This window comes from Harpegnathos saltator, unplaced genomic scaffold (genome assembly GCF_003227715.2).
Source record: "Harpegnathos saltator strain DR-91 unplaced genomic scaffold, Hsal_v8.6 scaffold184, whole genome shotgun sequence".
In the NCBI taxonomy this organism is placed as follows: domain Eukaryota; kingdom Metazoa; phylum Arthropoda; class Insecta; order Hymenoptera; family Formicidae; genus Harpegnathos; species Harpegnathos saltator.
In genome coordinates this window covers 1,064,722-1,092,655 of record NW_020229966.1, presented here as the reverse complement: position 1 = coordinate 1,092,655, position 27,934 = coordinate 1,064,722, and the positions used below count along the sequence as shown (strand labels likewise).

At 52.8% G+C, this 27,934-nt stretch overlaps 1 protein-coding gene and 8 non-coding genes across 9 annotated transcripts; 3 read left to right on the top strand and 6 right to left on the bottom strand.

The window, feature by feature from the left end:
• The first annotated feature begins 6,837 nt into the window (after window positions 1–6,837).
• TRNAQ-UUG (transfer RNA glutamine (anticodon UUG)) lies at window positions 6,838–6,909 on the top strand. The gene has a single exon. It is a non-coding gene; the product is annotated as a tRNA-Gln (tRNA).
• Window positions 6,910–15,327: 8,418 nt separating this feature from the next.
• On the top strand, window positions 15,328–15,419 carry TRNAY-GUA (transfer RNA tyrosine (anticodon GUA)). Its single transcript is given in 2 exon segments — window positions 15,328–15,364; window positions 15,384–15,419. It is a non-coding gene; the product is annotated as a tRNA-Tyr (tRNA).
• Window positions 15,420–15,837: 418 nt separating this feature from the next.
• TRNAQ-CUG (transfer RNA glutamine (anticodon CUG)) lies at window positions 15,838–15,909 on the bottom strand. Its single transcript has one exon. It is a non-coding gene; the product is annotated as a tRNA-Gln (tRNA).
• Window positions 15,910–16,137: 228 nt separating this feature from the next.
• On the bottom strand, window positions 16,138–16,209 carry TRNAQ-UUG (transfer RNA glutamine (anticodon UUG)). Its single transcript has one exon. It is a non-coding gene; the product is annotated as a tRNA-Gln (tRNA).
• Window positions 16,210–16,450: 241 nt separating this feature from the next.
• Window positions 16,451–16,522, bottom strand: TRNAQ-UUG (transfer RNA glutamine (anticodon UUG)). Its single transcript has one exon. It is a non-coding gene; the product is annotated as a tRNA-Gln (tRNA).
• Window positions 16,523–16,613: 91 nt separating this feature from the next.
• Window positions 16,614–16,685, bottom strand: TRNAQ-CUG (transfer RNA glutamine (anticodon CUG)). The gene has a single exon. It is a non-coding gene; the product is annotated as a tRNA-Gln (tRNA).
• Window positions 16,686–16,766: 81 nt separating this feature from the next.
• TRNAQ-UUG (transfer RNA glutamine (anticodon UUG)) lies at window positions 16,767–16,838 on the bottom strand. The gene has a single exon. It is a non-coding gene; the product is annotated as a tRNA-Gln (tRNA).
• A 91-nt stretch (window positions 16,839–16,929) lies between these two features.
• On the bottom strand, window positions 16,930–17,001 carry TRNAQ-CUG (transfer RNA glutamine (anticodon CUG)). The gene has a single exon. It is a non-coding gene; the product is annotated as a tRNA-Gln (tRNA).
• A 7,830-nt stretch (window positions 17,002–24,831) lies between these two features.
• On the top strand, window positions 24,832–27,719 carry LOC105183185 (uncharacterized). The gene is made up of 9 exons (XM_011141137.2): window positions 24,832–25,270; window positions 25,350–25,439; window positions 25,604–25,666; window positions 25,874–25,939; window positions 26,023–26,064; window positions 26,155–26,226; window positions 26,316–26,429; window positions 26,805–27,004; window positions 27,375–27,719. Exons 1-8 carry the CDS (start codon window positions 25,187–25,189, stop codon window positions 26,958–26,960), a joined length of 687 nt encoding a protein of 228 aa, XP_011139439.1. The 5' UTR covers window positions 24,832–25,186; the 3' UTR covers window positions 26,961–27,004; window positions 27,375–27,719.
• The last annotated feature ends 215 nt before the right edge of the window (window positions 27,720–27,934 follow it).

The following is a 27,934-nucleotide window of genomic DNA, read 5'->3' as shown; positions in this document are numbered from 1 at the left end:
GGTGTGCACGTAATGACGATCGTAATAAATTACCGTACCCCGACACCCCGAGGTCGCGCCCCGAGTTTCTCTCTTTTTTTTCGCACCGGTCGAATTGTACCCCTCGCGGTTACGCGCGATTAATTAACGCGCCGTCGATCAGCGAATATTCAGTTTGCGAGTCCGCCGATGCTGGTCGTTTGAGGCGATTCGTCTGCGGATCGTTCCGCGAGATATTTCAGACTGACGCTCGGGTGAGGTATAGTAAGCTGTCTGAACCAAATGAAGAAAACACAATAAATTACACGCGAGAAGAATCTGCTAACTCGCTACTTTCGAAAGTAATTCCTTTGTTTCGACGAGCACGCGAGATGTTAGCGAGTTATTTTCATGTGTACTTTATCGTGTCGAGATAATTTGGCTCAGGTAGTTTAACAACGCTTGCTCGGGCGTCCTCCGAAGATCAGAAGCGTGTTAGCCTCCCTGGAAGAGCTAACGAACAAGAATAGGGTGAGCGGAATAGGATTAACGAATATAGGATCACCGGACGAGAAGGATTTATCCGGGAAAATAATATTTTCGGGAAAGACTCCACTCCTCCCTTCGATATTCGATCAAACGGAGAACGTAATAGGCCTGTATAAAGCGTACATCTTGTAATAAAAATACATTAGAGCAACAATTTTCCAACAAAGTACGGACAAAATTCCAATGAAAACCGCCCGAATTCTATCTCATCTGAGCTAACGAGAAATCCTGATAAATTCAGATTCAAATTCCGACAACCTCGAGCGGAATCTCTGAGTCGTCGTCGGTATCTCACCGGAAAATTGCTTCACTGGAGCAAACGTTTTTCCTCCGTGAAGACTCCGCGCGTTGTACAGGCTGTTCCAGGCAGCTCTCACACTCCTCACTCCGGATTGATTCCGCTCGCGGCAATGAGACGCGGACGAGCCGAGCCGAGAGCCGTTCCCGGCGGCGTATCCGTTTCGAGGTGCGCGTCGGGGGCGCATTGTTGCAACGCATTTCGATATTAATCGTAATTGAAGCATTTAATGCCCGGTAGCGTCGATATTCCAATAATTCAGTCCCTTCCTGTCACGGGGTGTAATGGTGTGAGGTGCAAGGGTTCCCCCGTTCGATTCCCGTGGGATCTGGTCCTTCTCGGTTCTGCGGCAATGCATCACTCTGTCCGCAGCCCCGTAACTCACCGCGCGACTCACGCTCGTCCGCACGCGCGCGCGCACACACGCACGTATGGCGGACACGTACGGTCAATAAACACATACACACACACACACACCCACACGGACGCAGGCACACACGCGCGCGCACGTGGTAGATGCGCGTGTGCGCGTTACGGACGCGCGGCATAGCGATGGAAAGACGGGGTCGAACAGATATATGGCCCGAAGTGAACGACGTATCTAATCTAACCCTTCTGGACAAGATACTCCGTGATGGCCGAGGGGGTTGGCCGACCATGCGTTAACCATAGCCCCTGGGCGCAACCAAGTGTAATCTAAAATTACAAGAATCCACCGTGGGCCATGTCGGCCGAGAGCGGCCGACTCGCCGCACCGCGCCGCGCCGCGCCGCGCCGCGCCGCGCCGCCTGCCATTTGTCACGCGCCGCGACAATTGTTATCGACAGCGCGTGTCGGCCGCCCGCGCCGCCGCCCGATACAAAAATATACACACGCGTCGCGCGGAAAAGTCTGCTGCGAGCGCGCGCACCAGCGCTAACAGCGGCTATCGGCCGTACGCGTTCGCGTTGCTCGATACTTCGATCTGTCAATCGCGCGACAAGTCTAAGCGACGCGCCGGGAGACACAGTTCGTGACGTTCCATTACGCGCCGCTCGTGCCGCGCGCGCGCTGGTCAGCCGGTCGCCCCGTCGCCCTATTGTCGCGATTAGCAGCCACCGGCGACGGTTAAAAAGCGCACACCTCCTCTCGCGCGAGATATCCTCTCCGGTAAGAGCAGGACGTCGCGAGGCGCCGCAAGTGACTTCCGCGCTCGGACCGGGAGAATCCATTTTTTCGCTCGAGGACCCCGGCGAGATGTAAAAACGGTGAAATCGATGCGGCGGCCCGGAAAGTTCGACTTCTCGCGTTTTTCTCCCTCCCCCTCCCCGTCAGCCTGCCGGCCTCGAATAACCCCAGTAGAAGCGGGAAACCATTAGGCTTGACACAATTGCACCGCGGGTGTCCAGGCGAAAGCGATTAACGCGAGATGAGGAGGAGAATAGGCGCCCGGGGAGAAAAGGGAGAGAGAGGGAGAGAGAGGGAGAGAGAGGGAGAGAGAGAGAGAGAGAGAGAGAGAGGTGACTCTCGACTCTCGACGAGCTTTCTTGTTATCCATTATCGGCCGGCGGCCTCAGCGAAAGTGAAATGATAACCGCCAACTAGAATAATGATTCGAGATGGGCGCGACCGGCTGGAGATGCCAGCGGCAGATAGTGCCCGCATCGTGGCATCTGCTACGTCCACTTTTGTCACGGCTCTCGCTCGCAGTGGCGGCCGATGCAGATTCGGCCTGAGATAAGAATAATAATGATCGAAACGGTCCGTTTCGCGTGTGAACGCGCGTGAACAACAACACGGCGATTCGCATCCCCGGGCAGATTGGATTCGCGCGCGGATTCGACGCGACGCAGCGCACCGCAGGGTGTCATGAGCGGCCGACATTGACCTACCTACACCGGCTTGCCGCCGCGGCCGGTCGCCGCCGCGGTCTTCCGGAAGACTTCATATTGCCCGGATCGTATGGTTTGCCCGTATTGTAAAATTATGTCGTGCGCCGTAATAACACGGGTTAATGGGCGTACGCGTGAACGTGGAACGAGCGAGCGACATATGTCGCTCACTGAGACGTCACGCGCTAGTGGAGGAACGCGGATGACTTCGTCGGCGAATCAATAAGCAAGATTGTACCTGCGGAAGGGGAGGATTCTCCGCTGCGTTCGTATAGCTTTGACACTGGCAAATTTCACCTCTTAAAAATGATGCTTTGGTCAGGAAAATGATTAGAAAACTTGATCTCTCGGATAGACAAATGCGATTTTGAATGTTACCCTTTTTTTTTTTTCTTTAAAGGTCATTCTACATTATGTGTGCGTAAATTGTAAGCCGTAAGAACCGATCAATTATAGCCGATTATTTTTGTAATAATCGGCTATGATCCGCCAATTCTTACGGCTTACAACTTACGACACGTATTGTAGAATGAGCTTTAGTAGACGACCGACATGTAACGCTCTCTTCAGCGACAAACAATAATAAGTTAAGAAAGACAATGGCTAAGAAATAGATGGGTGTTCAGGTTGAAAGCGACGGGAAATTATTCCCTCAGAAGTAGATTTTTCACAGAAAAATACGGCTGTCAGCCTTGATGTCTGTCAGCTTCATTAAACAACCCCTCGGTGTATGTGTAACTCTCTTTCAAGCAGTAGATGATCATTCTAACGGTATGAAATTAGGCGAAGGCGACGGGGGTGCCGAAGGTCGCGAAGAAACAATCAACCGGGATTCGTCACGGGATTCGCAGCGCGACGCGTTGGCGCAACACCTCGACGATGCGTTCTCCGTTCTACGATCGTAACTCCCCAGCGCAACGATTATCACTCAATATAAAACGGGCTATTTAATTTTCGGCCGAGGGGAAGAGGGTAGGAGAATAGACTTCCTGTAATTAATTATATCGACGTTCAGGACGATCCGATTCGCCAATATGTCCGTGCGGAGTCGCCGAGGACTCGAGGACGCTCACGGTAGGAAGTGGTGCCTGCGCATTAGTCACAGACCATTTTGCCAGCAAGCGTGACGGGCGCGCTCTTTTATTTTCCAGCGTTAATTCGTGCCGCCCTTGCTCTCTGTCGCGCGCGCGCGCGCACGCCTTTCTATTTCTCTCGTCTCTCTCGTCTGTCCTCCGCTGTTAGAAAGCGCGCCCCGCTTTTTCCCGCGCGTTTTAAAATCCCGCTCGATGAGTCCCAAGCGCGCGCTCGAGGTCGACCGGCCACGTGGCGGCATAGGGGTGCATCATAATGCACTACTCGTCGTTGACGACGACGACGACGACGACGACGACGACGACGACGTGGCAGTCGCCGTTCGCCTCGATCTCGCGCTCCTCCTTGTCGCCGACCCAGATGCATACATAATTAATGCCGTCTATTAACGGAACTCGCTAATGGGCCTAACGGCGCGTGAGCGCTTGACGTTTTACGTGCGGATGGCCGCTCGAAATAACGCTGATAAATATTGATGAATATTCGTTGTACGTTCGAGTTACAAATACTCTCAGTAACGTAATGCGCGATGTCGCGTTTGTCTCACTCGTTTCGCGCCGCGGCGAAGAACTCGACGACGACGAGTCCTCGGCGGAGGAGCTTCTGCCGACTCGGCCGAGCGGCAAGGTGCCGATGAGAACGAGCCGCCGCGCGTTGGCCGTGTGATCCGCGCGATGGTTACGCCGCTAAACAGCCGAACAGACCGTGTATGTGGGACAAGTATCTAGATTGACGCGACGGTTTGTTTCAATTAAGCGCACGAATAGGACTGATAGGGATAATTGCATCTACCGAGTGGACGGAGGCTAACTGGCCGCGCGCGCCGCCGCTGCTGCAACGCCTCGTTCTACGCGCACGCATGAGATCGCTTGCGTGGGCGCTACATGAATCTTATAGACAGCTCTCGTCCCTGCTCGTCCGTCGTCCATTAAAACGAGTTAACGTTGCGAGCAGATCGACGCTCGAGTTCGAACGGGGCCGGTCTCTCTCACGGGAGACTGCGAGCGGTTCATTCTCGCGCGCAGGTAGGCACGCGAAACTCTCTCGTGCGGTCGCAAGGTTCGCGCGTATTGTTTCGCTCATGGCGCCGTTCGCGCTCGCCGCGCGCACGAAACGCCGCGAACGAGCCGCTAACGAGCCGCGACGTTGGCGGCTCAAATATTTACGAGAGCGTTGGCACAAAGGCCGTAGCTCCGCGCGGCTGCGAGAAGCCGGGAAAAAGGGGTGCCTCGTCGCCGGCGAGGGGCGAGTCGTATCGTCGCGATGATCAAAATGATCGAAAGGTGGCAAGAGTAAAGTCGGCGGAGGAAAGAGATATACAGTGTGTGTGTGTGAGAGAGAGAGAGAGAGAGAGAGAGAGAGAGAGAGAGAGAGAGAGAGAGAGAGAGAGAGAGAGAGAGAGAGAGATTGAAGAGGGGAGGGGGAGAGAACACCGCGAGAGGGAGCGGGGGGCAAACCGTAAGCAAAGTGAATCTCATTAGTCGTGCCCCGATGCGTGTCGGCAATGGCGAGGTGGGTCGGGGGCCTCACTTTGATGTCAAACGAAGCGCCCCAGGGCCGCAGCTCGGCACGGCGCATGCCGTTATTGTTATTACGAGAGCCGGAGCCGCGCGTTTCTAATTATCGAGAAGGAACCGGAAGTCGCAGTCGGCGACACCGCGGGGGTGCCGCGGGGATGATTCCGGTGCGCGTCGAGATGACAGGCCGGGCGAGGCTGGAGCCCTCCGACGAGGGCCTACGTTTCTACCTGCGTTTCTCTCCCCGGTAAACGCGTTTGCCGGCCGGCGTGTGATGGATTTTCGCCGACGAGCTGCCGTTCGACGCGCAGCTAACGGGCCCAGGTGTACGGCGCCGGGATGAGTGCGGATCGTGTGCGCCGCGCGTTGGGTCCTCGCGGACGTGATGGTCCTTCGCGGGGTGGCCGAGTTGCGTCTCGGGTCGCGTGTTGATTACTCCGGCTGGAAGAAGAAGGAGCGGCTCGAGCGGCCGCGCAATATGGCTGCCGAGGCTGCCGACGGAGTTGTCGAGTTGCCTACGTGGGCCGCCATGTTTATCGTCGATTATCCTCGCTTAACGAGCGATCCATCATCCGACTCGACTCGACTCGCGAGCGAACCTTCCGGAGAGAGGAAAGCTCCCTCTGCCGCGCGCGCGAGTCTTTCCCTCTCTTGCTGGAGAAGGCGGAAGTCGCTCGGGTGCCGACGCGCCGAATCTTCCGCTCCTACACGATGTAATCGCATGTTCCCGGGAGAGGAGGGGGTTGAGGAAGGGCGACACGGAGTGTAAATCCGCGAAGGCGCGCGCGGAGGGGCGCATGTCACATCGATTGCACATCCGCTTCCGTCCGTCGCCGGTGGCCCTGGCCCGTGTGCCATTATAAAATCGGCCCCGCGAAAGAAACGTAATATTTATTGCCGGCTTCCGTTCAATTAGGGGTTGACACGGGCCCGAGAAGGGGTCGACCTCCACCAGCTCTCGCTTGTCGATGCTTTCGAAATCTATGTTTCCACTCGTCCGCTCGCCGCCCTTGTCGCTGTTCTGCCACTGCCGCTGCCGCTACTTTGCAGGGGCGCTCGAATTTATACATTGTTCGCTCTCCCCTGCCGATCCGGGACGACACTCGCGAAACTGCTCGAGAGACTTTTTCTCTTTCTCTCGCGGTGCGGAGGTGAACGGGAACGGAGAGGAGGCGAGGGCGTCGAAAGCGCGAGGCGAGGGGTTTGTAAATAACCGCTTTCTCGCGACAGCGATCGGGATGTATTTTGTGAGCGAGATAACCAGGGGAGGGAATAATATATGACCGCATGGAGAAATTGCGAGTGCGCCGAGATCTCTCGCTGAAATAAATCGAATTCGAGTCATTGAGCATGAACGTGACGTTGACGAAAATGTCGTGAAACAGTCGCATCTCGCCGTCCCCTCGATTCCACGTTTCTACGAGCACTCTCGCGCAATGATGGTCGACGAAGTATCGCTGTACGTAAGAGCGAAACACGTCAATATTAATTAAACTTTTAGTTTTGAACGACCGAGATAGATGTCTGATAAAATTGAAGACTTTCGCATCAAGGTCCCATGGTGTAATGGTTAGCACTCTGGACTTTGAATCCAGCGATCCGAGTTCAAATCTCGGTGGGACCTAGTGACGTTGTTTCTTTTTTTCTTTTTTTTTTTAGTCATTATGGTCCCTACAAGATTCACATTGTTCGCCCTTTGCAATATGCATGTCACCTGTGTACGTCTCCTTTTAATTCTCCCATAAATCATTTCACACGCATCTAATTACGCCGTTCGCATCTGTGATACGGGACTTGTGACTTCCGCGCGTTTCGGATACATTTTACTGTTATATGATATGATGAATTTATATAATTTAAGGACCAAAGGGCCGCGTCGTCATATTTCAACGCGAAATCGGTAGGTACGCGATCGATACAACAGTAATATCACATATCGACGTGCCGGTTGCGAAAGTCGCGCTCGGTCTTCGTTCAAAATCGCTTAATCAGCGATCACGTGGCATCCAGTGCGTTCTGACGCATACACATACACACACACACACACACACACACACAAACAAACAAACACATACACGCTCTCGTTCATTTATCGTCTATACGCGCAATCGCCGAACGATCCGCGCTCGGTCGGCGTTATCGCGCTCGCGGTGCCGCGGAACGCGCCTCTCGTTCGATTCCGCGCTGTCCATCAGGCCCTTATCTGCTGAATCACTGCTGGACGTATCCGTGACTCTTTTATTACCTGTCGTTTCGCAGTCAGTGTCGCCGTAACAGGGCGACGCGACGCGATAATACCGATAATCTACGGACGAAACGGGCAGCGGGAGCGAAGAGTGCGAGTCACGGTGATATGCGGAGTGATTAGAAGCCCGCGATGGGAGAGAGAGAGAGAGAGAGAGAGTGAGAGGAAAGAGGGTGGCGTTTGGTTTTATCCCGGTGGATGCAAACAGCGATGGTCGCCGTGGAAAGAAAGCGCGTTCGTTTATGAATTCCGTGTAACTAAAAAAAAAAAAGGAAGAAGAGAAAAAACAGAAAAAATTCAGCGCGCGTTATAAATTCCTCCGCAAAGTGTCTCGCGTAACTTTACGATCCGCAAGCTCTCCCGGCCGGCGCGGGAGGAATAATTTTATCACCGTGAACGTGCACGCGCTTTTCTGTCTGTTTTCGGACGACGAGTGGGGAAAAGACTCTCCCCCCCCCCCTCCACTCCTATGGAAAAATGCCCATGCTGCTCCATCGTAATCTGCGCGCCGGGCAAGTGTCCGCGGCGCGTTTATCCGCTGACCGCTTCGCGGCGCGCATAAAGAGCGGCTTTACGATCCCGCCGAGACACGGCTTATTGTCAGGTGGGCGGACACGCGAAGGCGCGTTCATGTATCCGCTCCGCAGGTGGCTCTCCGTGCACACACAGGGCGTCCCGCGAACGAACAATCGTCCGCCGCGATTGCCGACTGCCGGCGCGCGATCGTCAGCCGTTCAGCGTCACCTCCGGAATTGCCGGTCGATTATCGCACGATCCACGCGCGGATTATATTTCTCGCGCACTTGCAATTTGTATCTGCTTCTTATCTTGCAGTGCAATGATTAATTGCGCTCGTCGTCTGCAAATCCCGTCCGGCCCGACTTTCGTCCGAGGAAGAGTCGACCTTTCCGAGTCCCGCCGCGATCGGGGATTTTCCGGGACACCGAGTACGTCGCGTCGTGCACGCAGGCGTAAACGTGTGCAGGTCTCACGCATACGGATGTACCGGGCGCCTCGCATTGTACCGGCATTAGCGGAGCGGGAGGGAGAGAGAAAGGAGAGGAGATAGATAGGTGGATGGAGAGACAGAGATAGAGGTATGGAGGCGTGCGCGAGTCGCGAGCGCGGGGATAAGTGCGGCCGGCTCTCTGCCGCTCTCGCCGAGTGGCGTCCATTTAAAACGCGCGGATACGATACACTTTTTCCCGGGGTCTGGCGCTTTTTCCGTCGGGCCTGTTTCGCAAACACACACACGGAGGCGGCGGCGGCGGCGGTGGGCTTAATGGCGCGCGTTTATGCCGCCTCACGCGCGCGCCCGTGTCATCGGCTCGTTGCACAAACGTTTCGGCCGCTGTTACAATAAACGCTCGCCGGCCGCGCGATGATTAATTGAGATAGCGCGCGCGCGGTAAGTCATGGCGGTAGGCTCGATCGGATTAGATAAGTCGCGCGCCGTCGGACGACGGGGAAGGAGGTCGGCGTTCTCTGTCTCTTCGAAGAGTCGTCGCGTCGTGATTGATCGTCGTGATGACGTCGATTGCGCTCTGAGCTCTTCCGGGCGGAAAAGCTATCGAATACACGCGGATGCGCGGATATTTTCTCAGTCGTATCTCTTTGTCTGTTATACTCGGCTTTCTCCTCTTGCCCTCTTTCTCTTTCGCGATATTTTTTCAAAATTTCTGCGCCTTTGCGGACCCTGCGCAATGTGGGCAATGTGTGTACACCTTGGCGCAAACGCGCTCGTCCCGAGAACGACTGTAGATAATCGTGAAATTCCGACCGTTCGTTCCGCTTGATTACTCGCGAATAACTCGCTTCTGTTCGCTCGACGACCGCAAAATGCGCGGTATCAACGGCTCCATCTCAGACGATCCGAGCGGATCTGAGATCCACAGGTGTTGAATAGACGGCGCAGATTCCGGATGTACGGAGCGGATAACTCGTTATGATAATCACGGCGGCGCTTCCAATCAGGAGTAAATGGCACGAATGAGTAATCGGCGTTCATTAATCCCGGCTAGGTCCCTCATTTCGTGAACCAGATACCCGCGGCGCGCTCGTATAAAGCGAGCTTCCTCGGCGCGGACGGCGCAGACGACGGCGACATTTTCCTACGATCGTTACCGGAAGTTCATCAAGATGTGACAACGCTACCGTGAAACCCCCCCCCCCGCGCGCGCGCGCTCGTAAAATACTTTCCCAATTTAAATTTGAGCGCGACGATCCTCTCCCCTTGGAACTTTCCGGTTAACGAGCGGAACCCCGTAACTCAGACTGACGATAAAATACTCGCCGTAATGACGAAACGTGTAATCGGGCTTCACACGAGCTTTCGTCCCGATATACGTCACGCTCGTAGAAGCGCACCGTCGAAGAGGCATCGGAACGTTAATAGAACGCGTCGATCGTAAACGCAGATTCCGTATTAAGAGAGACCGAGGGAGAAAGGAAGAAAGGGAGAGATCGAGTCGATTTATCCCCGGCGGAGATTCACTTTTGATATCTCATGAAAAGAGAAACATATTAATTTAATGAACCAAAGAAACTGATAATCTGCTGCTTGGAAAGACTTGCTGCTTCCCACCTTTTTCTCCTATTTCAAACGCCAGGTGCCGTAACGAGAGAATTTCCTCGGCAGGATTCCGCTCCCGATATCTCGTGGACCGAGATACAAGGAGATAAAACATATTAATTTTATAATTATGAAAAAAAAATTACTCGAAAGTTACTGGAAGGAGAAATTACCTTTCGTCGTGATTTTCGCACTCATTTGAAATGTACATTTTGTAATTACAGAAAGAGAGATCGCATCTATATATTTTCCCTCGTCGGGAGAAATGCGATTTAATTGTAACAACACGAGATAATCTCCTCACCGCGGCCTCTTCGTGATCGGTGTAACGGGGAATACCGAAAATCGCGCAGACGCCTCGAATGTGATCGTTGCCCCCGCGAGACGGACTCGCGTGCGGCGCGTTATAAAGCGCTCGGCCACTTGGCGCCTAAATTAATAATCGCGCGAGGTCGAAGTAGCCGCGCTTATCGCGGCGATAGTTGGCCCTCTAAAACTTGTAAACGTCTCGATAGCGGTCGGCCAGGCCGAGCCGGAGCTCGCGCGCGCGCGAGCGCGAGCTCGCGGAATAAAAGTTACGCGGCAGTAAATTAGGGAGATTTATGCATCCTTCCGCGCGAGGTCGGATTTATCGCGCTTCGGGCTCTCCCGCGGTGCAGCTTAACTGATCGACAGCGTCGAGCTCACTTGGCGAATGTGTCCGCCAGCCCCACTCACCCTCTCCCTCCCCCACGGAACTTGGTGGCTGTAAAGTCACCGTCGTAGTCTACCTTATCCGCGAGACATAATGCTCGCCATCGCGTCCTACAATCGCATTCGATGAAGGGTGAGAGGGTGAGACGTCTGAAAGGGCGGAAAGAAGGGGCAGGGGGCGAGACGCGATACGGCGGGATGTTAAACGGCTATTGGATATCGTCGAATTTGCGAACGACGAGTTCGGATGAGCGCGCGACGATCGGCGCGCTATCGCGATCGACAGCCGCGCAGATTTCCCGCTGATTATTTCCTCGCCGAATCGGCGCGATGAATCATCGCGATCCACGGTGCGGATCGTGTTCGTTAGCTCACCCCGTCCGCCGCGCCGGCTGTATATTTAATTTGTCGCGCGCTGTTGGTTACGTTTTACACGTAAATTAGCGAGACGCGGCGATACAGTGGTCAGCAGCGCGTGGCGCTCTCGTCGTGTTAACGCGAGTTTTGGGGCGGATCGTAGATCGCGCTGAGTATTGTATGATTACACTTGCATGCGTGCGTGCACGTGAGATTACGTGTGTGTGTGTGTGTGTGTGTGTGCGCGCGCACGCAGGAACGCGAACTGCGCGATGTAACATTCTAATTGGACTTGGCAGCAGCTCGATATTGCGCGTACGCGAGCGGCGAGACGGCGGATATGAACGGTTCGGGAATAAAACGTGCTCGGATTCCGTCGCACGTTAAACTCGCGCGCGCGGCCGCGCGCGAAACAATACGACAGCGACGCGAGCCCGATGAGCGCGGAAGCGCGGAAGCGCGATCGTAACGCCGCGCCACTTCGACGAGCGCGCTTATGACCGCCTTGCCGGCTAAATGGTGTTCTTATCCGCGAAGATAACGCACGCCGTCCTCGACGCGGATTACCGCGAACTCAGGAAGGCGAAAGACGACGGCGCGACTGGCGAACGGCCGAGGGGCGCCGGCGACGTTAAAGTGTGGCGCAGCCGATTGGATAACAAACATTTTATCACGTTTAATTTTCAGAGTGAGTCGCCGCTCTCTCTCTCTCTCTCTCTCTCTCTCTCTTTTCTTTCCCTTCCTCCTTTCTCTCTGTCTGTCTCTCCTCGCGCGCGCGGGAGTTAAAATTTAACAGCTCCTTCGGCAATAAATAATATTATGCACAGAGACGGGAGGAAAGCCCCGCGAGCGAGCGCGCTCGCTCGCGGGGCAATTAAATAAAATGTGATACCGTTCGAGTTATGACGGGAATCTTTATGGCTTATGGGCCGCGCGGCGTATTCCTTAAATCCGGGCGTAAAGTAACTCCCGCCGTTTACTCGTATACGTCCGTTATGTGCGCGCGCGCGAGTACAACCCCTTACGCGCGTATTGTCTCAGGGCGATCGCATCGATCGCGCTGCTCGGAATATCTCTCGCGGAGCTTCCTCTCCCCCGAGAACACGCTAAACACGGAAACGGACGCGGGGGTGGGTAGGGGGAACCTGCTGGAGAAGTGAGCTAAATACTCTGGCGCACGCTTCAGCCGCGCAAATATCGGTAAATAACAACGTTATCACTCCGGAGATATCGCGACGCGGCGCGTAATCTCGATGTCGGGGAGAACTTGGCGGACCCGAGCGGCTTCTTCGCCAATTTCCCCGCTCGGCCCGTAAAAAACCTCGATATCGAAGATTCGCGCGCGCGTCTCGTCAATTATAAACGCGTTTTATTACAGCCGCTCCACCCCGCTCCCCCCCCTCCTCCTCCTCCTCCTCCGCGCTTCGGGCGACGGAGGCTTAGCCGCGGGCCTCCGCGATGTTCTCTTCCGCGACACACCCTCCTCGATCGGCGCCGTAAAAATGTTATTAGACCTCGGGCGACGCGGCGGGAGATGGGCGACGTTTAAATAAGACGAAAAATTATCTTTCCGTTCGCCTTTATACGTCCACGGCGCGCGTCTCGCGTGTAAAAGCGCCCGCACTCGCTCCGTAAAAACAGCCGCCCCGGGTGAAAACCGGGAAACGGCGTCCTCTCCTCCTCCTCCTCCTCCTCTTCCTCGCGTCGCCGAAGGAGAAGTGAGCGGAATCGCGGCGCTGCGCTGTGAGGTGAGACGGTATGTGTACACCCGACTACGCTACAATGTCGCGACTTAACTACGCCCTAAAAATTGTTTGTCTACGCGACGCTTTAGAGACGCGACTTATACGATCCATCGCGGCGCCCCCTTTTAGCCGGTCCATCTCGCGCTCGTTACTGTCATTGTTTAAGGATGGACTTTAGAGCACCGGGACTATGGCGGCGATAAAGCTGCCCGCGACGTCCCGGAGATCCGTTGCGTCTCCTTAAAAGACGAGACTCTTTCGCCGGTGAGTCCTTCTCTCTTTCTCTCTCTCTCTCTCGAACGAACGAACGAACGAACGAACGAACGAACGAACGAACGAACGAAATTGACGTTTCCCCGAGTGCATGAAGAAAAGGGACAGAAGTGTCTTCTCTCGAGGGGTGTTATTGAAATTTTGCCAATCCTAGAGTCACCGGGATATCGCTCGGTCGCCGGCCGAATCTAGATACCCCGATACCGAGCGTCTCGATATTCCGGAAACTGTATTTGGCAGTCGTAACACACTCGCGCGCAATCTCAGAGATGAATATCTCGCGCCCCTCCGCCCGTCTTCGAGGCAAGAGGAGACGCTCGCGGTGTCTGTGAATCTTCGGTCGATGTCGCTTGGCAACCGGGTCAAATCTTAAACAGCGGCCGCGCGAGTAAACGGGTAAACGCGGTGCTTCCGGCAACGCGGCGCAAACTGTGCGACCGCGATTCTCCTCTCCCGCCGACGACGTCGTGAAAATTGTCTCTCACGCGCGGGCGCGCGACGGAAACGCCGATCCCTCATTAAACATTCGTCTCTCATTAAACCAGAACGCGCGATCCAGGACCTTAATTCGCCGATGAGGAGTAATTAAGCGGCGCGGGTGGCGAGGCACTTTGTTTCGCCGTAAACCGAGTTTAATGACTTCATGTAAAAATACCCCATCGGCTTTACGATAGTCCCGCTCCTCCGCGCGCCCCTTCTTCTTTTACCCCCCTTTCCCTACCCCCTCCTCGGCGGGTGTCTTCGTTTCCCTCTCGTGGGGGCTCTCGTCTACGGCCATAATTTTATAGTTTTATGTAAACTGTATCGAGCCGTGAAGCAACGGGCGTCTACGGCGCTTTGATGGTGATTGGCGTGCACCGTGAGATGTATAAGGTTCACCCTGGAAGCCGGTGCTTCCCAAAGGGTAAGGGAGCGGCGCTACCTGGGGAAGCGCGGGTTTCTTGGCGAAAGATCCTTGGCGATGATGGTGCCCGGTAAAAGCCCCATTCGACACGTCGCTTCCGGCTCGGAAGCGAAGTTTTCCCGGTCATGTTACACGGAGAAAATCTGATCTTCCTTGAGGAACCACGAGTGAAAGTAGAATGTCCGTTAGCGCCTAGTGCATCATTGTGAAATTAATCGGAGGATTGACTCGATTAATTTCTGGAGAAGGAAAATACGCGAATTCTGTCCTTGGGAGATCTTAAAGAGAAAGTAACCCTGAGATGATACACCGAAGGTTAAATACAAGCTAAAAAATACTTGCTTTACGTAAGTTGAGTGGATCGATACGTTGGCAGCCGATCTGTCAAATCGATCCTCCCGTTAATCATTCAATGCAATTATCGGTTAGTTATATCGCCTTGCTACTCGCATTTTCCACGTCTGGCTCAGAGATTAGGCGAAGAGGCGAAGCGCGCGTATCAAAAATAACGTTTCCGATCTAGCATTTCTTTAAATAATGATAGGTGAGTGAGCGTTTTTTTTTTATCCGATATGAGCGACGGCTTTGCGAAACCCTGTCTTTCTTCGAGCAGAAAGTATCGTCGGCTCCAGCTTCTGCGTAAACGCCTTGCGACGCCACGCGCTTCTTCGATCCACCGGGATCCGAAGCTGCTGTCCTGTAAATAAGCGATAACTGTATCGCAACGTGGCGAAGCAGCAGAGATCGCGTAACGGAATTTGCAGAACGGAGCGATACGGGGAAGTATTATCTGCGAGTGTTTTGAGTTGCAATGTATCTCCTCTCGCACGACTGACTCGATAGCGAGCCGATCGATAAGGGGCAATAAATACCCAAGGACGTTGCTTCTACAGCACTCTCATTCCCGTGACTGAAATATGTCACCAATTAAGCGCTAAATACAACGTATGATGCAACGGAATTTTATTGATTTTTTAATTTAATAAGGGATATATATATATATATGTATAAATAATAACAATTTATTTTCCCCTCGTAATCTCGCTATTGTTGCTTGTATCGCCATGTCGCGAAAGATAAAACCGTTATTTGTCGGCATCCAAAATATTTTTCACATCATCCGCGATATTATATAATATTATTATTACGCGTTTAAGTGATTAATTAATGTTCAGTTTCAATATCTTAAAATTTGACACTTGAAGTCTATGCTGTGATACGGAAGTGATATTTTGAGCGCGTTAGTCTTCAATCCTTCGATAGCTCAGTTGGTAGAGCGGTGGACTGTAGTTGGTATGAGTTGGCAGGTATCCATAGGTCGCTGGTTCGAATCCGGCTCGAAGGAAGTCACTTTTTTTTTATCTTTTCTACATTGTGCGATGCCCTTTTGTCGCTAGGATCGTCGTTTTCCGCTCCTTTGTCAATTTCTTTCTTTCTTTAAGAATAACAATAGAGAAAAATACCTTGCGTATATTAACATGCCTAAATGATTCCGCGAAGTAATTGCGTGAAATTATCACAAGTTAATTAATTAAATATAAACATAATTAGAGAGCACAGAGGGAGAAGAGAAAAAGAGAGAGGAAGAATCGTCGTATTAATTTTTAAACAATCCAGAAATTAAATTGTATCGTATATTCGCTATAGTTTGCTCGTCGCATATAAATAAGAATCGTCTGAAACATACGTCAAGACGTTCGGAACTATCCATTTCATCTCGACATTTGCAACAAGCAAAGATAAATATCAGATGCAAAAAGGATAGGTTCCACCGAGATTTGAACTCGGATCGCTGGATTCAGAGTCCAGAGTGCTAACCATTACACCATGGAACCTCTTACCGAAGAAGCTTTCGTTATTGTTTTCTAGCTTGATTATCCTTCTCGGAAGGTTTAAAAAAAATTCACAAAAGTGCTGCTTACTAGATTATAAAGTTCTGTCGAGATCTAAACTCGAGTCGCTGGATTCAAAGTCCAGAATGCTTACCACATTACAAGATGGAATTTCTGCTCGAACGTTGCTTTTTTCTTCTTTTTGGAAGTAAGAATTTCTCGCAAAAATGAAGGTTCCACCGAGATTTGAACTCGGATCGCTGGATTCAAAGTCCAGAGTGCTGACCATTACACCATGGAACCTCTTGTTTAACAGTCTTTTGTAATCTCCGTCAGCTCATACGCGTTTCCTGAGATTTGCGAAAAATTTGTATGCGCGATGCAAAAACGAAGGTTCCACCGAGATTTGAACTCGGATCGCTGGATTTAGAATTCAGAGTGCTAACCATTACGCCATGGGACCTCTGTTTGATCGCCGTTTTGTCATAATAGAATAATTAGTAATTTTCTTCTTTTTGTAAATAAAGACTTTTCGCAAAAGCGAAGGTTCCACCGAGATTTGAACTCGGATCGCTGGATTCAAAGTCCAGAGTGCTAACCATTACACCATGGAACCTCTTGTTGAACAATCTTTTTAATTTCCGTCAACTTTTATGCGCGCGCCCTGAGAAATTTGCGAAAAATTTGCATGCGCGATGCAAAAGTGAAGGTTCCACCGAGACTTGAACTCGGATCGCTGGATTCAGAGTCCAGAGTGCTGACCATTACACCATGGAACCTCTGTTCGATTGTTGTCTTGTCGTAGCAGAATAATTAGCAATTTTCTTCTTTTTGTAAATAAAGACTTTTCGCAAAAGCGAAGGTTCCACCGAGATTTGAACTCGGATCGCTGGATTCAAAGTCCAGAGTGCTAACCATTACACCATGGAACCTCTTGTTGAACAATCTTTTTAATTTCTGTCAACTTTTATGCGCGCGCCCTGAGAAATTTGCGAAAAATTTGCATGCGCGATGCAAAAGTGAAGGTTCCACCGAGACTTGAACTCGGATCGCTGGATTCAGAGTCCAGAGTGCTAACCATTACACCATGGAACCTTTTGACCGAATCTGTCATCGTCGAGATTACCCTCATCCTCGATAGGCAAATTTCTACTCGCGTTTCAAAAGCCGTTACCGTATCGAACACGGGTCACGCGAACGTCGATAATTACGACCGTCGACCCCTGGAAGAGATACGGACGACAGATATCCTCCTTCGGTCTCCTCCGTCTCGGCTTGAGGATCGATGTTGCCGCGCGTTCAGACGACACCACGAGAAACGGCCGGGTCGTCGCGGAGGGTATCGCGGTTCGTGACCGGGCGAAAACAATTAATCAGGAACGTGCGCGTGCGGCGGCCCTCCGGTCTGCTGCGACCAGGCAGCGTCGCGGAAACCACTCAAATTAATTTCAAGTCACAGCATATTCTTCGATTTGACGTGTTCTCGAGTGACGTCCAATCAGTGCCACCCCATCCCCGTCCACGCGCGCGCCCGACCCCTCTCCTTCGCGCCCTCTCGCCGGCCGGAATTCGTCGACACCCCCGATTCCATTTCTGCTACACTTTTCGTACAATGCTTCTCCTTACGGTCCGCCGATCCTTGACTGACAGGAGACCCGTGACACTTGCGCGCGCGGGACAATCGCGGGGACACAGCGGCGTGCGCGCGTTGGGCTACGAGTAGGTGCGGCTGCGACGTCCAGTGGGGATGACAGTCGAGCGTGCGGGTGCCATTGTGAAATCACTTTTCGATTCGATCTCAGGGATGATTCAGTGCGCGCCTATTCGTTACGATTCTCTCGAATCCCGCGTGTCAGGTTCTTTCTTGTCGGCCCACGATCGCTCCGCGAGTCGCGACGAATGCGCGTCACCCGTTATTTCGATTATGATTATCTCGATAACTCATTTAGTTAGATGTTCGCGACAGTACGTGACATCTTTTGCTCGGTTGAACTCTTATCATCGATACATTGCTCGACGTTCAGTGGAAAGAAAGTTCGTTTTGTCAGATCGAAGCATATCCAGCAACTTAGAAAGAAAGAGAGAGAAAGGCCAAAAGCGATAACTTGCTCATCGAGGCATTCAAAATCTGCATGCATCTGTTTCACCGACTTTCTCCCGTCGATACATTTCCCGCGGTACAATGGCAGAAAGGTCCGTTTTATTGAATCAAACAGTACTTACTTAGTAACTTGCGAGAAACTTAAAGGGAGAGAGAGAGAGAGAGAGATCCCATCTCGACCCATTTCTCAACTCGCGCGGCATTCTCGATTTATTTATCTTCCGTTTTACCTTCCCGCCACACCCTCGCTCTCGTCCTCGCTCGCAGATTTGCTCGACGACGAGAGCGCGGCGCGCTCGATAATTCCTCCAGTTCGGCAACCGGACTCCGCTGTACGATTACATCTTTATGGTTTTATAACGACTCGTACGCGAGACGAATCCCAGGCCCCCCGCTCGAAACTCTTGCAGAAAGGAACACCGGGAATCGTGTTTCCAGAGCGAGGTCCTCTCCTACCCTCGGCTCTCGCTCTACCTACCCCTGCGCAAATTCGCTTTATCGCCGCGACCGCGCCGTGGAAAGCCTCGCGCCCCTCCGCGCGCGCGCGCGCGCACGGACTTCGCTTCGTGTGTACACTTATTTCATGCTCGGTGGAACATCGGGACTCTCGGAGGGACTCCTTCCGCTCGTAAGACACGCAAGGCGTAATCGAGGAGAGAGAGAGGGAGAGGAATATTTTTCGGTGCACGAAACCGTAATAATTCCGCACGGTGTGTGACGCGCTTACGTCGGAATCTTCCTTTTCTTTTTCCCTCTCCTTCCTCTTCTTCTTCTTCTTCTTGATATTGGCTAAGGCTTAAACTCCCCAAGGCCATTTATGGAGCTTACGTCAAAGGTATATCCTCTGTACGCGTCGAGTTATCGCACGTCCAACGTGTTTCCAGCTGATCGATAACTCGTGGAGAATCATCGTAAAGGCCGCACGGAAGTGCGTCTCGTGTGTGCTTCTCGCTTGTATAATAAATTAAAGAATTTGATATTTCTTTCTTCCCCTCTCTGTCTTGAAGTGTCTGTCTTTCTCTTGCTTCACCGCGCACATCGACAGATAAAGGAATCAGACGGAGGAGAAATGCTCTCTTAATACGATAATGATGACGCGCGGCGAAGTCAAAGGAAAGAAACCGCGAAGCAGAAACTTCCAACGCAGAGCTTCACGTTCTGAAAATCGCGGCTTGGTCACGCCGAAAATTTCCATCCGGTACGCGCACGCCAACGCCCGCACGCTTTTGCTTCCGTTCATGAATATGTATATTTAATCAACGAGCTCTCGAAAGTGTAGCAGCTGTTGCTTATACACCTCGTACTCGGATACACACGCGGAAGATCGTCACCGGCAAGCATCATCCTTTTCAACGATGTCCTAATTTCGCCGAGAACACTGTGTCGCGGAAGAGACCACGCCGCGAACGCGTCGTGTCGCGCCGATTTTCGGCCGAGTCGAGGTTGCGTCTGAAGAGTCGCCTGTCCGAAGTACCCCTTCATCGTCGAGGCACGACCATTGGCGGAAGCGCGTGCAAAAGGCAACCGTCGCCGCCGTTGTTCCTCCCGCGCTAATGAATTCCTCACACGCGGCCGGCTAAATCGGTATCTCGCATTATCCTCAATCAACGAGCGGCCGTCCTCTCGCGGATCTGAGGATCTCGCGGGCAGAAGACGACGTCGAGGAAGAGATAAAAAGACCGCGACGTTGTCGGAGGGTGGGTTTTTGCGGCAGAGACCGCACCGGGAGACGGTGGCGAAAAGTGCATCAGTGTCGGCGGCGGCAGCGACGGCGGGAGGGGGGGGGGAGAAGGGAGGAGCGCTCTGCTGATTTACGAGTCGTCGTTGCTAGGAGAGCATTAATATCCGTGACTGAATATTAAACCGCGAGCGTCAATGGGTAGATTCTTCAAAGGGATTTTCAGTGCGCCCGTAGGCTGCGGGTTGGAAGAGAGGAGGGGTAGAAGGGAGGGAGCGAGGCCGCGTCGTCCCACCGCAAGATTATGAGATTCTCTCGTTAAGTGTCACGTGTAAAGAGTTCTTTCATACGCGGCCGTCGAGCCGTCGCCACCACCACCACCACCACCACCACCACCACCAACCCCTCCGAGCTCGGTGAAATACCGTCAGATAAAGGTGACGTGAAAATTTATCGAACGCGCACGTGCGCGCGCGCTTTCCCGAGGTTTGCCTTCAGCTTCTTGTTGCCACCCGCGATGTTCGCTCTGGGAATGTATAAGCCGACTCGGCTCCTCTTCGCGGCTGGGCGAAACGTCGCGCGAGTAGAGTCCGTAATCCCTGTCCTCCGGCTCGGAAAGTGCTCGCTTCAGGTACGTGAATTGATTTGAGGCCCCTCTTGTCTTTCTCGTGTCGTTTCGCGCTGGAGAATCTTGCCGCGGAATTCTGCAAATTGGAAGACTCGCCCAGGATGATCTCAATCTTCGATCCGACTTTACTCGGTACCTGGTCCTTTTACTCATTTTCTTACAACTTTTCGCCCCGTTGTTTGACTTTGCAGAGGCGGATCGTTGAATGCAATTCAATGTCTCTCGCGATCGATGGTATCAGGGATGAGAAACGCGAGCTTTGTACTCGCGACGCTGGCGTGACTCAAGGACGACTTTAATCGCGGCGGAACAGCAGCGCGACTTAACGAGATAAGAGAGAGAGAGAGAGAGAGAGAGAGAGAGAGAGAGAGAGAGAGAGAGAGAGAGAGAGAGAACCGTCGCTCTCTCGATTTCCGTAATAACGCGCTGAGCGTTTTTCTAACGAGGATCAGCGTCGTCAGCCGCCTTCTCCTGGGAGACAAGGGCGAGAGACGCCTTGCTCACGTCGTCGTACCCCGCCGCGCTTCGCCCTCCTCGGCGAGAGGAGGAGAGGAGGGGAAGGAGGGACGGGCGAACTTAATTATCTAATTAATTAACCTCAATCAGAACGATGAGTAATTTCTCGCTCCGCTGGCGCCTTTGCCGGCGAGACTTTCTTGTCGCGCTGACTGCCACGAGGGCGAATCACGGATGAGCTCACGGCAAATCGATTATGTCCCGATGCTGTTGCCCCCGACGGCGTGTCCCCGCCGAGGTTCGTACACAACAGAGAAAGGGAGAGAGAGAGAGAGAGAGAGAGAGAGAGACAGACAGAGACAGAGAGAGAGAGACAGAGAGAGAGAGAGAGAGAGAGAGAGAGAGCCTTCCTGTGGCAGGATCCACGATCCTCCGGCGATATCCTGCTCAGCTAGGTGGCCGACCAATTTTCCTCCCCCGAGAGCCCCTCCCTCCGTGGCTCGTCCGCTCGCTCACTCGTCCGCCTTTATCTTTGGCGCTTACGCCGATCGCACGATAACTCGCCGCTCGTGAAGGGCGACCATGGTCGTCGAGCATCCTCGGTCCTCCGTGCGGAGTTCGATGCGCCGAAGCTCGACTCGATCCCGGGGATCACGGATGAGGGCGGTAAATGAATGTGACCCTCGCGAATCGAGCGGGCGAGCCGTGCTTTCGTTATGTTCCCTCGCGCGTGTGAAATATGTAGTGGGAAAAAATTCGGCGTCATTGATTATCCCGTGAGCCTGTCCTGTGGCTTTTGACGACTCGCTGTCGTCATCGTCCTGTTGCGTCGATATATTGCACGACGGAAGAGCTGCGCAACGACGACGTAACGATAACAACTTTGTCGTTGAAAGTTACAGAACAGACTTGTCGGGCACAGTTGCTTGTCTTCTTGATCTCCTTCATTGGTTCTCGCGTCTCTTCATCCCGATAATCGATAACAATTCACTGGTCCACTTGGAGGGGAACAACCTGAAACTCCCGTTCCGGTCTCAAGGTTGTTCCCCTCCTTGAAGAATGACCCGAAATATTCACACGAAGCGTCGGAAACAAATTCACGGCAAAAGAACGCGCGGCAGCGACTCGGATCAAAGCGAGTCTCGAGCGTCTCTTTACATCGCGAAAGCCCAACATAGCCCGACAACAGTTTATTACGAGAACGAGACTCGCACTCGGGCATCCCGACTAGTCGCCCGACTGTTTCGCGAATTCTCGAGCGTCGCACTCGAGTCCGACGCTCGACACCGTCCCTTCCAAAATATCCCCTTACGCGGCCACGCACGCCGCCGGCTCTCGATTCCCATCCCCGGGATACGCCAGGTCGCTTCTCAGTCCCGTCTTTCCTCGCCGACAAAAGCACCCCCAGCGACTACAGCCGATGCGCAACCCGGCCGCGCGATATGTAACTGACGTTTTTGACGCGTCAAGTGGTTCCATCGCTCCGACGCTCGAGGGTTCATTCGGCTACTGTTTTACATAAACATCGCCCACGGGAGGGTGGATCGGCGAGATGCGAAGTCGATGCGCCCTGTCGTAGGGACGACAGGCTCCGCTGACGGAGCGAGGCTGGATGGAAATGAAGGGGTGCGGGGGGAGGGGGAGGGGAGGGGAGGGGAAGCGACGCAGAACGCATCGCGCGGAGATTCCTCTAAGTGATCTCGAGTGTTTTCGCAGTTGATTTGCCGCTGCCGCCGCCCTGTCCGTTCTCGAACACCCGGCTGTGTATGTGTGCGCGCGCGTATCCTCATTCCTCCGCGGCTTTTTAAGCTCCGTTTAACCCTGGCCTCGGGCCTCCCGCCGCCCGAGTCGAGCCGAGCTAGGCTAACTTCGGTATTTAGTTAGTCAACCCTGCCCGCGAGGCGTCATGGGAAACGACAAGTGGCCCGGTCTCGCCCTATCGAAGGCTGCCGATGCTCGAGCGCCTGTATACGTGTCACCGTTCTGCCGCCGTACTTGTGTGTGTGTGTGTGTGTGTATACATGCTACGTGGACAGATAGCTAGATAACTGGCTGCTTTAGGTAACTGCGTGGTGTGGGTGCGCGCGCGCGCGCCTTTCATGTGATAATCCTTGTGTATTCAATCGGAGGAGGCCGACGGAGCCGCCGCGCCTCCCCGGCGGTTCGATGTGCTTGACGTAGAAAAAGTAAACGATCCCTCGTGGATTAGTTCGTAATTTGGTTTCTCTCGAGCTCCTCGGCGAGCGGCCGCGCGGCGCTCGTGGAGGCGAGCGGAGCGGCGAGGATGAATCGTCGACGAGTGTTTGTCCAAGAGTTTGGATTTTTTTAGAGGCTTTGATTTCTGTCAGCTTTCTCCCCTTCACTCTTTCTTTCTCTCTCTCTCTCTCTCTCTGTCTCTTTCTCTTTCTTTTTCGCACTCTCGCTCCCTTACACTTTACGGGCTCGTTTCCGCTCGGATCCGCGTTAAATATGTATTTCTGCCGCGTCGGTGGTATCAGCCCGGCGAGAGACCCGTGAAAGCGCTCGCGTAGCGTAAATTCGGATTTAACGCGTTATTATCCCCGCGAACTCCCGGCGAGTTTGGGCCGCGAAATGACGCGTTTAATGACCCTGGGCCATGACACGCCGGCTTGCTGACGTCTGACGAAATTCGAGCTCGTAAGGATCGTAAAGTTTCATCGTCGTCGTCGTTTGGCACGAGAAAGCGCCGCGCGGCAATTAGCGCGTCTCCCGTCGCAATTAACCGCGAGCGTCTCCCGATTACACATTAAAAATGCTCGACACACACTCGCAGCGCGACATTGTCAATTGAGAGTGGCTCGAGCGAGATTAGAAGCGCGCGCGCGCGCGCGTGCAAGCAAGCAAGCAAGCAAGCAAGCAAGCAAACATGGAGGCCACTCGCGCGGTAGCTTGCGCCTGTAACAACGATAAGACCAATTACGAGCGGCGTATCGCGTTCCCTATCACTTATCGAAGTTACGCCGTCTTATCGCCGTGTGTGGTATCGCCCGTGTGTCGTAATATCCGCAATCGTTATTGCGGAGGTCGATAATGCTGCGATCCCGCGGTGTGAAGTCGTCTGCTTCAACATGTACTCTCTCTCTCTCTCTCTCTCTCTTCCTCGATCTTATTTTGCCTTAATTATGTTTATATGGAGGAGATTGCGCTATCGCAATCGCACGTTATTATACGAATCTCCGCAGGGGAGATAACGCGCCGATAACGATCCGTAGAGTCTACGCGAGTAGCGTGCGCGAGTCACTCGCGAGAATCGAGCGAGCGCGTCTTGCGCGGAAATATGCACCACACGTGCATTTACGTAGGATCTCTCCTTGCAAGAAGGAAAGAGCAAAGTTCCACGGTGATAGGGTAATTATCAAATTGGACGTTGTCAACGTCAAAAACGACAGAGCGAATAGTCGAGAGAAGCGTCTTAGTAACCGAAAGAATTCTGACGTACAAGAGACACGTAATGGCCGATGAAATCACCGACACGACGAGGAAGCAGGAAAACGCATAAAAACTGTTCCGTCGAAACAAGGAAGCACCAAGTGTGAAGCGAGCTCATGGCGTCATTGGTTCGTGCAAAACCGGCTTCAGGCGAAGATGCTGTAAAGGTCATCGCACACAAAATACATATGCATAGCATAGCTGCATATACGTAGCATAAGGCCATCTTGATCAATGAGCATCTAGCATAAAGTAGCCATATTGATTTACATAACTTAGCACACTTAAATATAAGCATAACATGCGAATGGCAAACGAAAAATTCCATAAGAACGAAATTTCTATGCACATCCAATCAAATGCCAGATATATTACTATTAGCCAGATTATTAGCAATATACATATAATCGTCCATGTGCATTATTATTAACGAGATTAAGCAAAATCTCTTGGCAATTTCTCCTGGCTACTCGCAAATTTCAAATTTGACATATATCATTATAATATTTAGGTTAGAAGTATATTCTTGAATAATACTTATTGTCCCTCAGTTCTCATTGGTCAAGCTTTATGCTATGCCCATTTGTGTAGATTGTATATCTTTCTTATGCTTATGTTATGTTACGTTTGTGTTCCATGCATTTTGTGCGCGATGGCCTTTAGATTCGCTGGTGTCGCTCGATTGCTTGAAGTTCGATGCGAATTTCCTCGCGACACGCGACGTTCCGCTATTCGCGACTATCTTAACGAGCGGCAGGCAGGTTCTCAAGGAGAGATACATTGACACGCATACACGCACACATATACACACACACGCATTCAATGCCTTAGAGTCGATTGGAAATTTTCGTCCCGCATCTTTTATCGCACACGCGCGCACGCGGGGTTGGCATCGCTCGGTTTCCGCACCACCCTCGTCGATCCTCGCGGCTCTTCACCTCGTCCATGGATCGCGCTCGCGAGGAGGATGTTTACGCAGAAGACGTACTATTTTTCGCAGCTGTCGCGCAGCTATCCGATTTTGAGGCTCGTCGACATTTACGACCGCCAGGTAACCTCGCTGATCAACTCTCCCGGAGTCCGTATTCTTCTAACGGCGCTTTCTCGCCGCGTGCGTTTTCTATTCGCAGTCGTTCATACGAGCCTACGTGTTGGACAACATCTACATCTGTATTTTGACGTACGTCCTGTTCTACGTGGCGCTGTGGTACGCCACTAACGTAAGTAATTCACGCGTGACAAAGATCAAAATCGGTTAGAGCGAGAAGAAGAAGAGTCGAGTCGATGCATAATTAATTGACGCGAATGACGCTCGTCTCGCCGTTCGTTTCATGTCACGTGCGAATCCCGATGGCTGTTCTCGCCGCGATATGCCGCCCGTAAGATAATAAAACGTGTCGAGAAGTCGAATCGGGAAATGTCAACGACGGTCGCGCAGAACAAAACGGTGAGCACGACATCGCGCTTGCTTGCTTGCTTGCTTGCTTGCTTGCTTGCTTGCTTGCTTGCTTGCTTCCTTGCTTGATTGCCTGCTTGCCTGCTTTTATTAAGCCGCTCGTTCGCCCGCGTCAGCGTCGTTACATTTTAACGAAAAGACGTTACTTTGCGCGATGAGACGCTCACGCTTGTACTTTCCGCTGGAAATCCCCCGCAGAAATTGGACAGGTTGATCCTGCTGAAGAGCAAGAAAGCGCAATTCGAGGAAGTGATCGTGAGGACGGTTAGCAGTTTTCTTTCTGTCGTATTGCTTACTTTTACGGTAATCCTCGCGCGACTACTCACGCCTCTGTTTCGCGTCTACAGACAGATGCGCAAAAAGTCACCACTAGGCACCTGGAGGACGAAGTAAGTCTACAAGTTGCGAGACGTCGTTTATGTGATATAATCGGCCGCAAACGATTAGTCCAGGCATAAACGTCGTGTCGTATCGTTCAGATGTGCAGGCTCGACGCGGAATTAATCACGACGTCCGGCAAGATTGCGCAATTGGAGAAAATCATAGGAAAAGTAACGACCGTTTGGCGACGCCCGCGTGGTCACGCGCTCCTTCTCGTTGGCTTCAGTATAATTATTGTTAAATCGTAGATGCTTTCTAGTACAAACAGCCGGACCAGTCGCTCGCGCGGTCAGCCGGTGTCGTCGCAGCCCGCGAGGGTGAACGTCCCGACGGTGAACTCGAGGGTGTCGCGAGTCTGCTCGAAAGCGTCAAGGTTGGTCCTCCGCGTCTTGCGATGTGCTTTCGTCGGTCTTTACGCCCCCCCCCCCCCCGCGCGTTTAATTAACAAATACAATTACCACCATGATAGTTGCCACAGTCGTAATTATAATGCTGGCATGACATTGATGTAATTACACATTTACAATTACATCAAGATAATTGTAATTACGACTGCAGTTATTATTGGTATAATTTATCTTAATTGTGACAACAGCTTAATCGATATCGTTGTAATCGGTCGATTGATATTATGGTTTTACGTGATCAATGAGACATTCGAGAAACGTGAATCGATCGCGTTGCGTTGAGAAATGACCGACGACGCAGTCGATGGACGCTCACATATCGCGGAATGTGCGCTTTCAAGATCCTCGAGCCGTCATTTCCACCGTCCGTCCCGGCGGAACCGCCACCTCGCAAGTACGGGATCTTTGTCAGCCGACCTCCTGGCCAACGGAGAGGGTCGTCGCCCGCAGCTGCAGCCGCCGCGACTGCTGGCCCGCCAAAGATCGGATTCAAGTAACAGCGCGTCGGCGGAAGCCTCCTCGGAGTCCGTCGTGCCGCGTCGTAAGCGTAACTTGGGTAACAACAGCGCCGTCGAGCCGTGACGGGGAGAAAAAAATAGGCGGGGAACGGGTCTCGCGGTAAAAAAAAACGAAACGGAAAAGTATGCGGCAAGGGGAGAAACGCGTAGTCGCGGTTGATGAAATTCAACTCGCGGCGGGCGGCGCGATGTAGGTCGGCCGAGATATCGGACGACGCATCGCGTTTGTAATTAATCCATGACCGAACGAGCCGGATTAGATATAATCCGGTCGGCCGATTGCTCGGTCTTCTTGGCGCGTATCGTTTGCGCGATTTTCTATGTCGTACCACGAGATTACTTTGTACGGGCGGACGGGGAAAGTCGCTGTAATCGACTTGCGCTATCTTGCAGGCACCGGTCGAGACACTTTGAGATATCAAGCCGGTGACGCGTGGAGACGCGATTATTCGAAACGGCTGCGAGCGAAGGCACGCTCGAGGCGGCGGCCGTCCTGCTGCAACGCACGCGACGCCCACCTGGACTCCCTCATGAGAATCACGCCTTTCACCAGATCTGTATTAGGACTCGCGAGCGTCTTCCATTAACCACGTGAGACGGCCGAGTGAGCTTAGGAGCCTTCCAAGACCAATCTCGCGTATCCGCTCGATTGTCCCCCCTTCACCTCCCGTATGGTCTCTCCTCGTGCAAAAATTCCCTCAGTGAGAATGTATAAGTGAGAATGTATAAAAATTCGAACCCAATGAAGAAATATATACACTTTCGGCGAGGAACTCGCACGATTACCGGCATGGACGTTGCGATGTGTATCCTCCAGGTGCAGCCGCGACTACCCGCTCGCTTTCCACTTTTCGCTCGCGATGTCAATCGGACGCCGTTCGCACGCGGCAGGATAATATTCGCCGAGTCGGAGAAACGCATGCGCGCGCTCGAGCCTCGGCTTGTATTCGCGT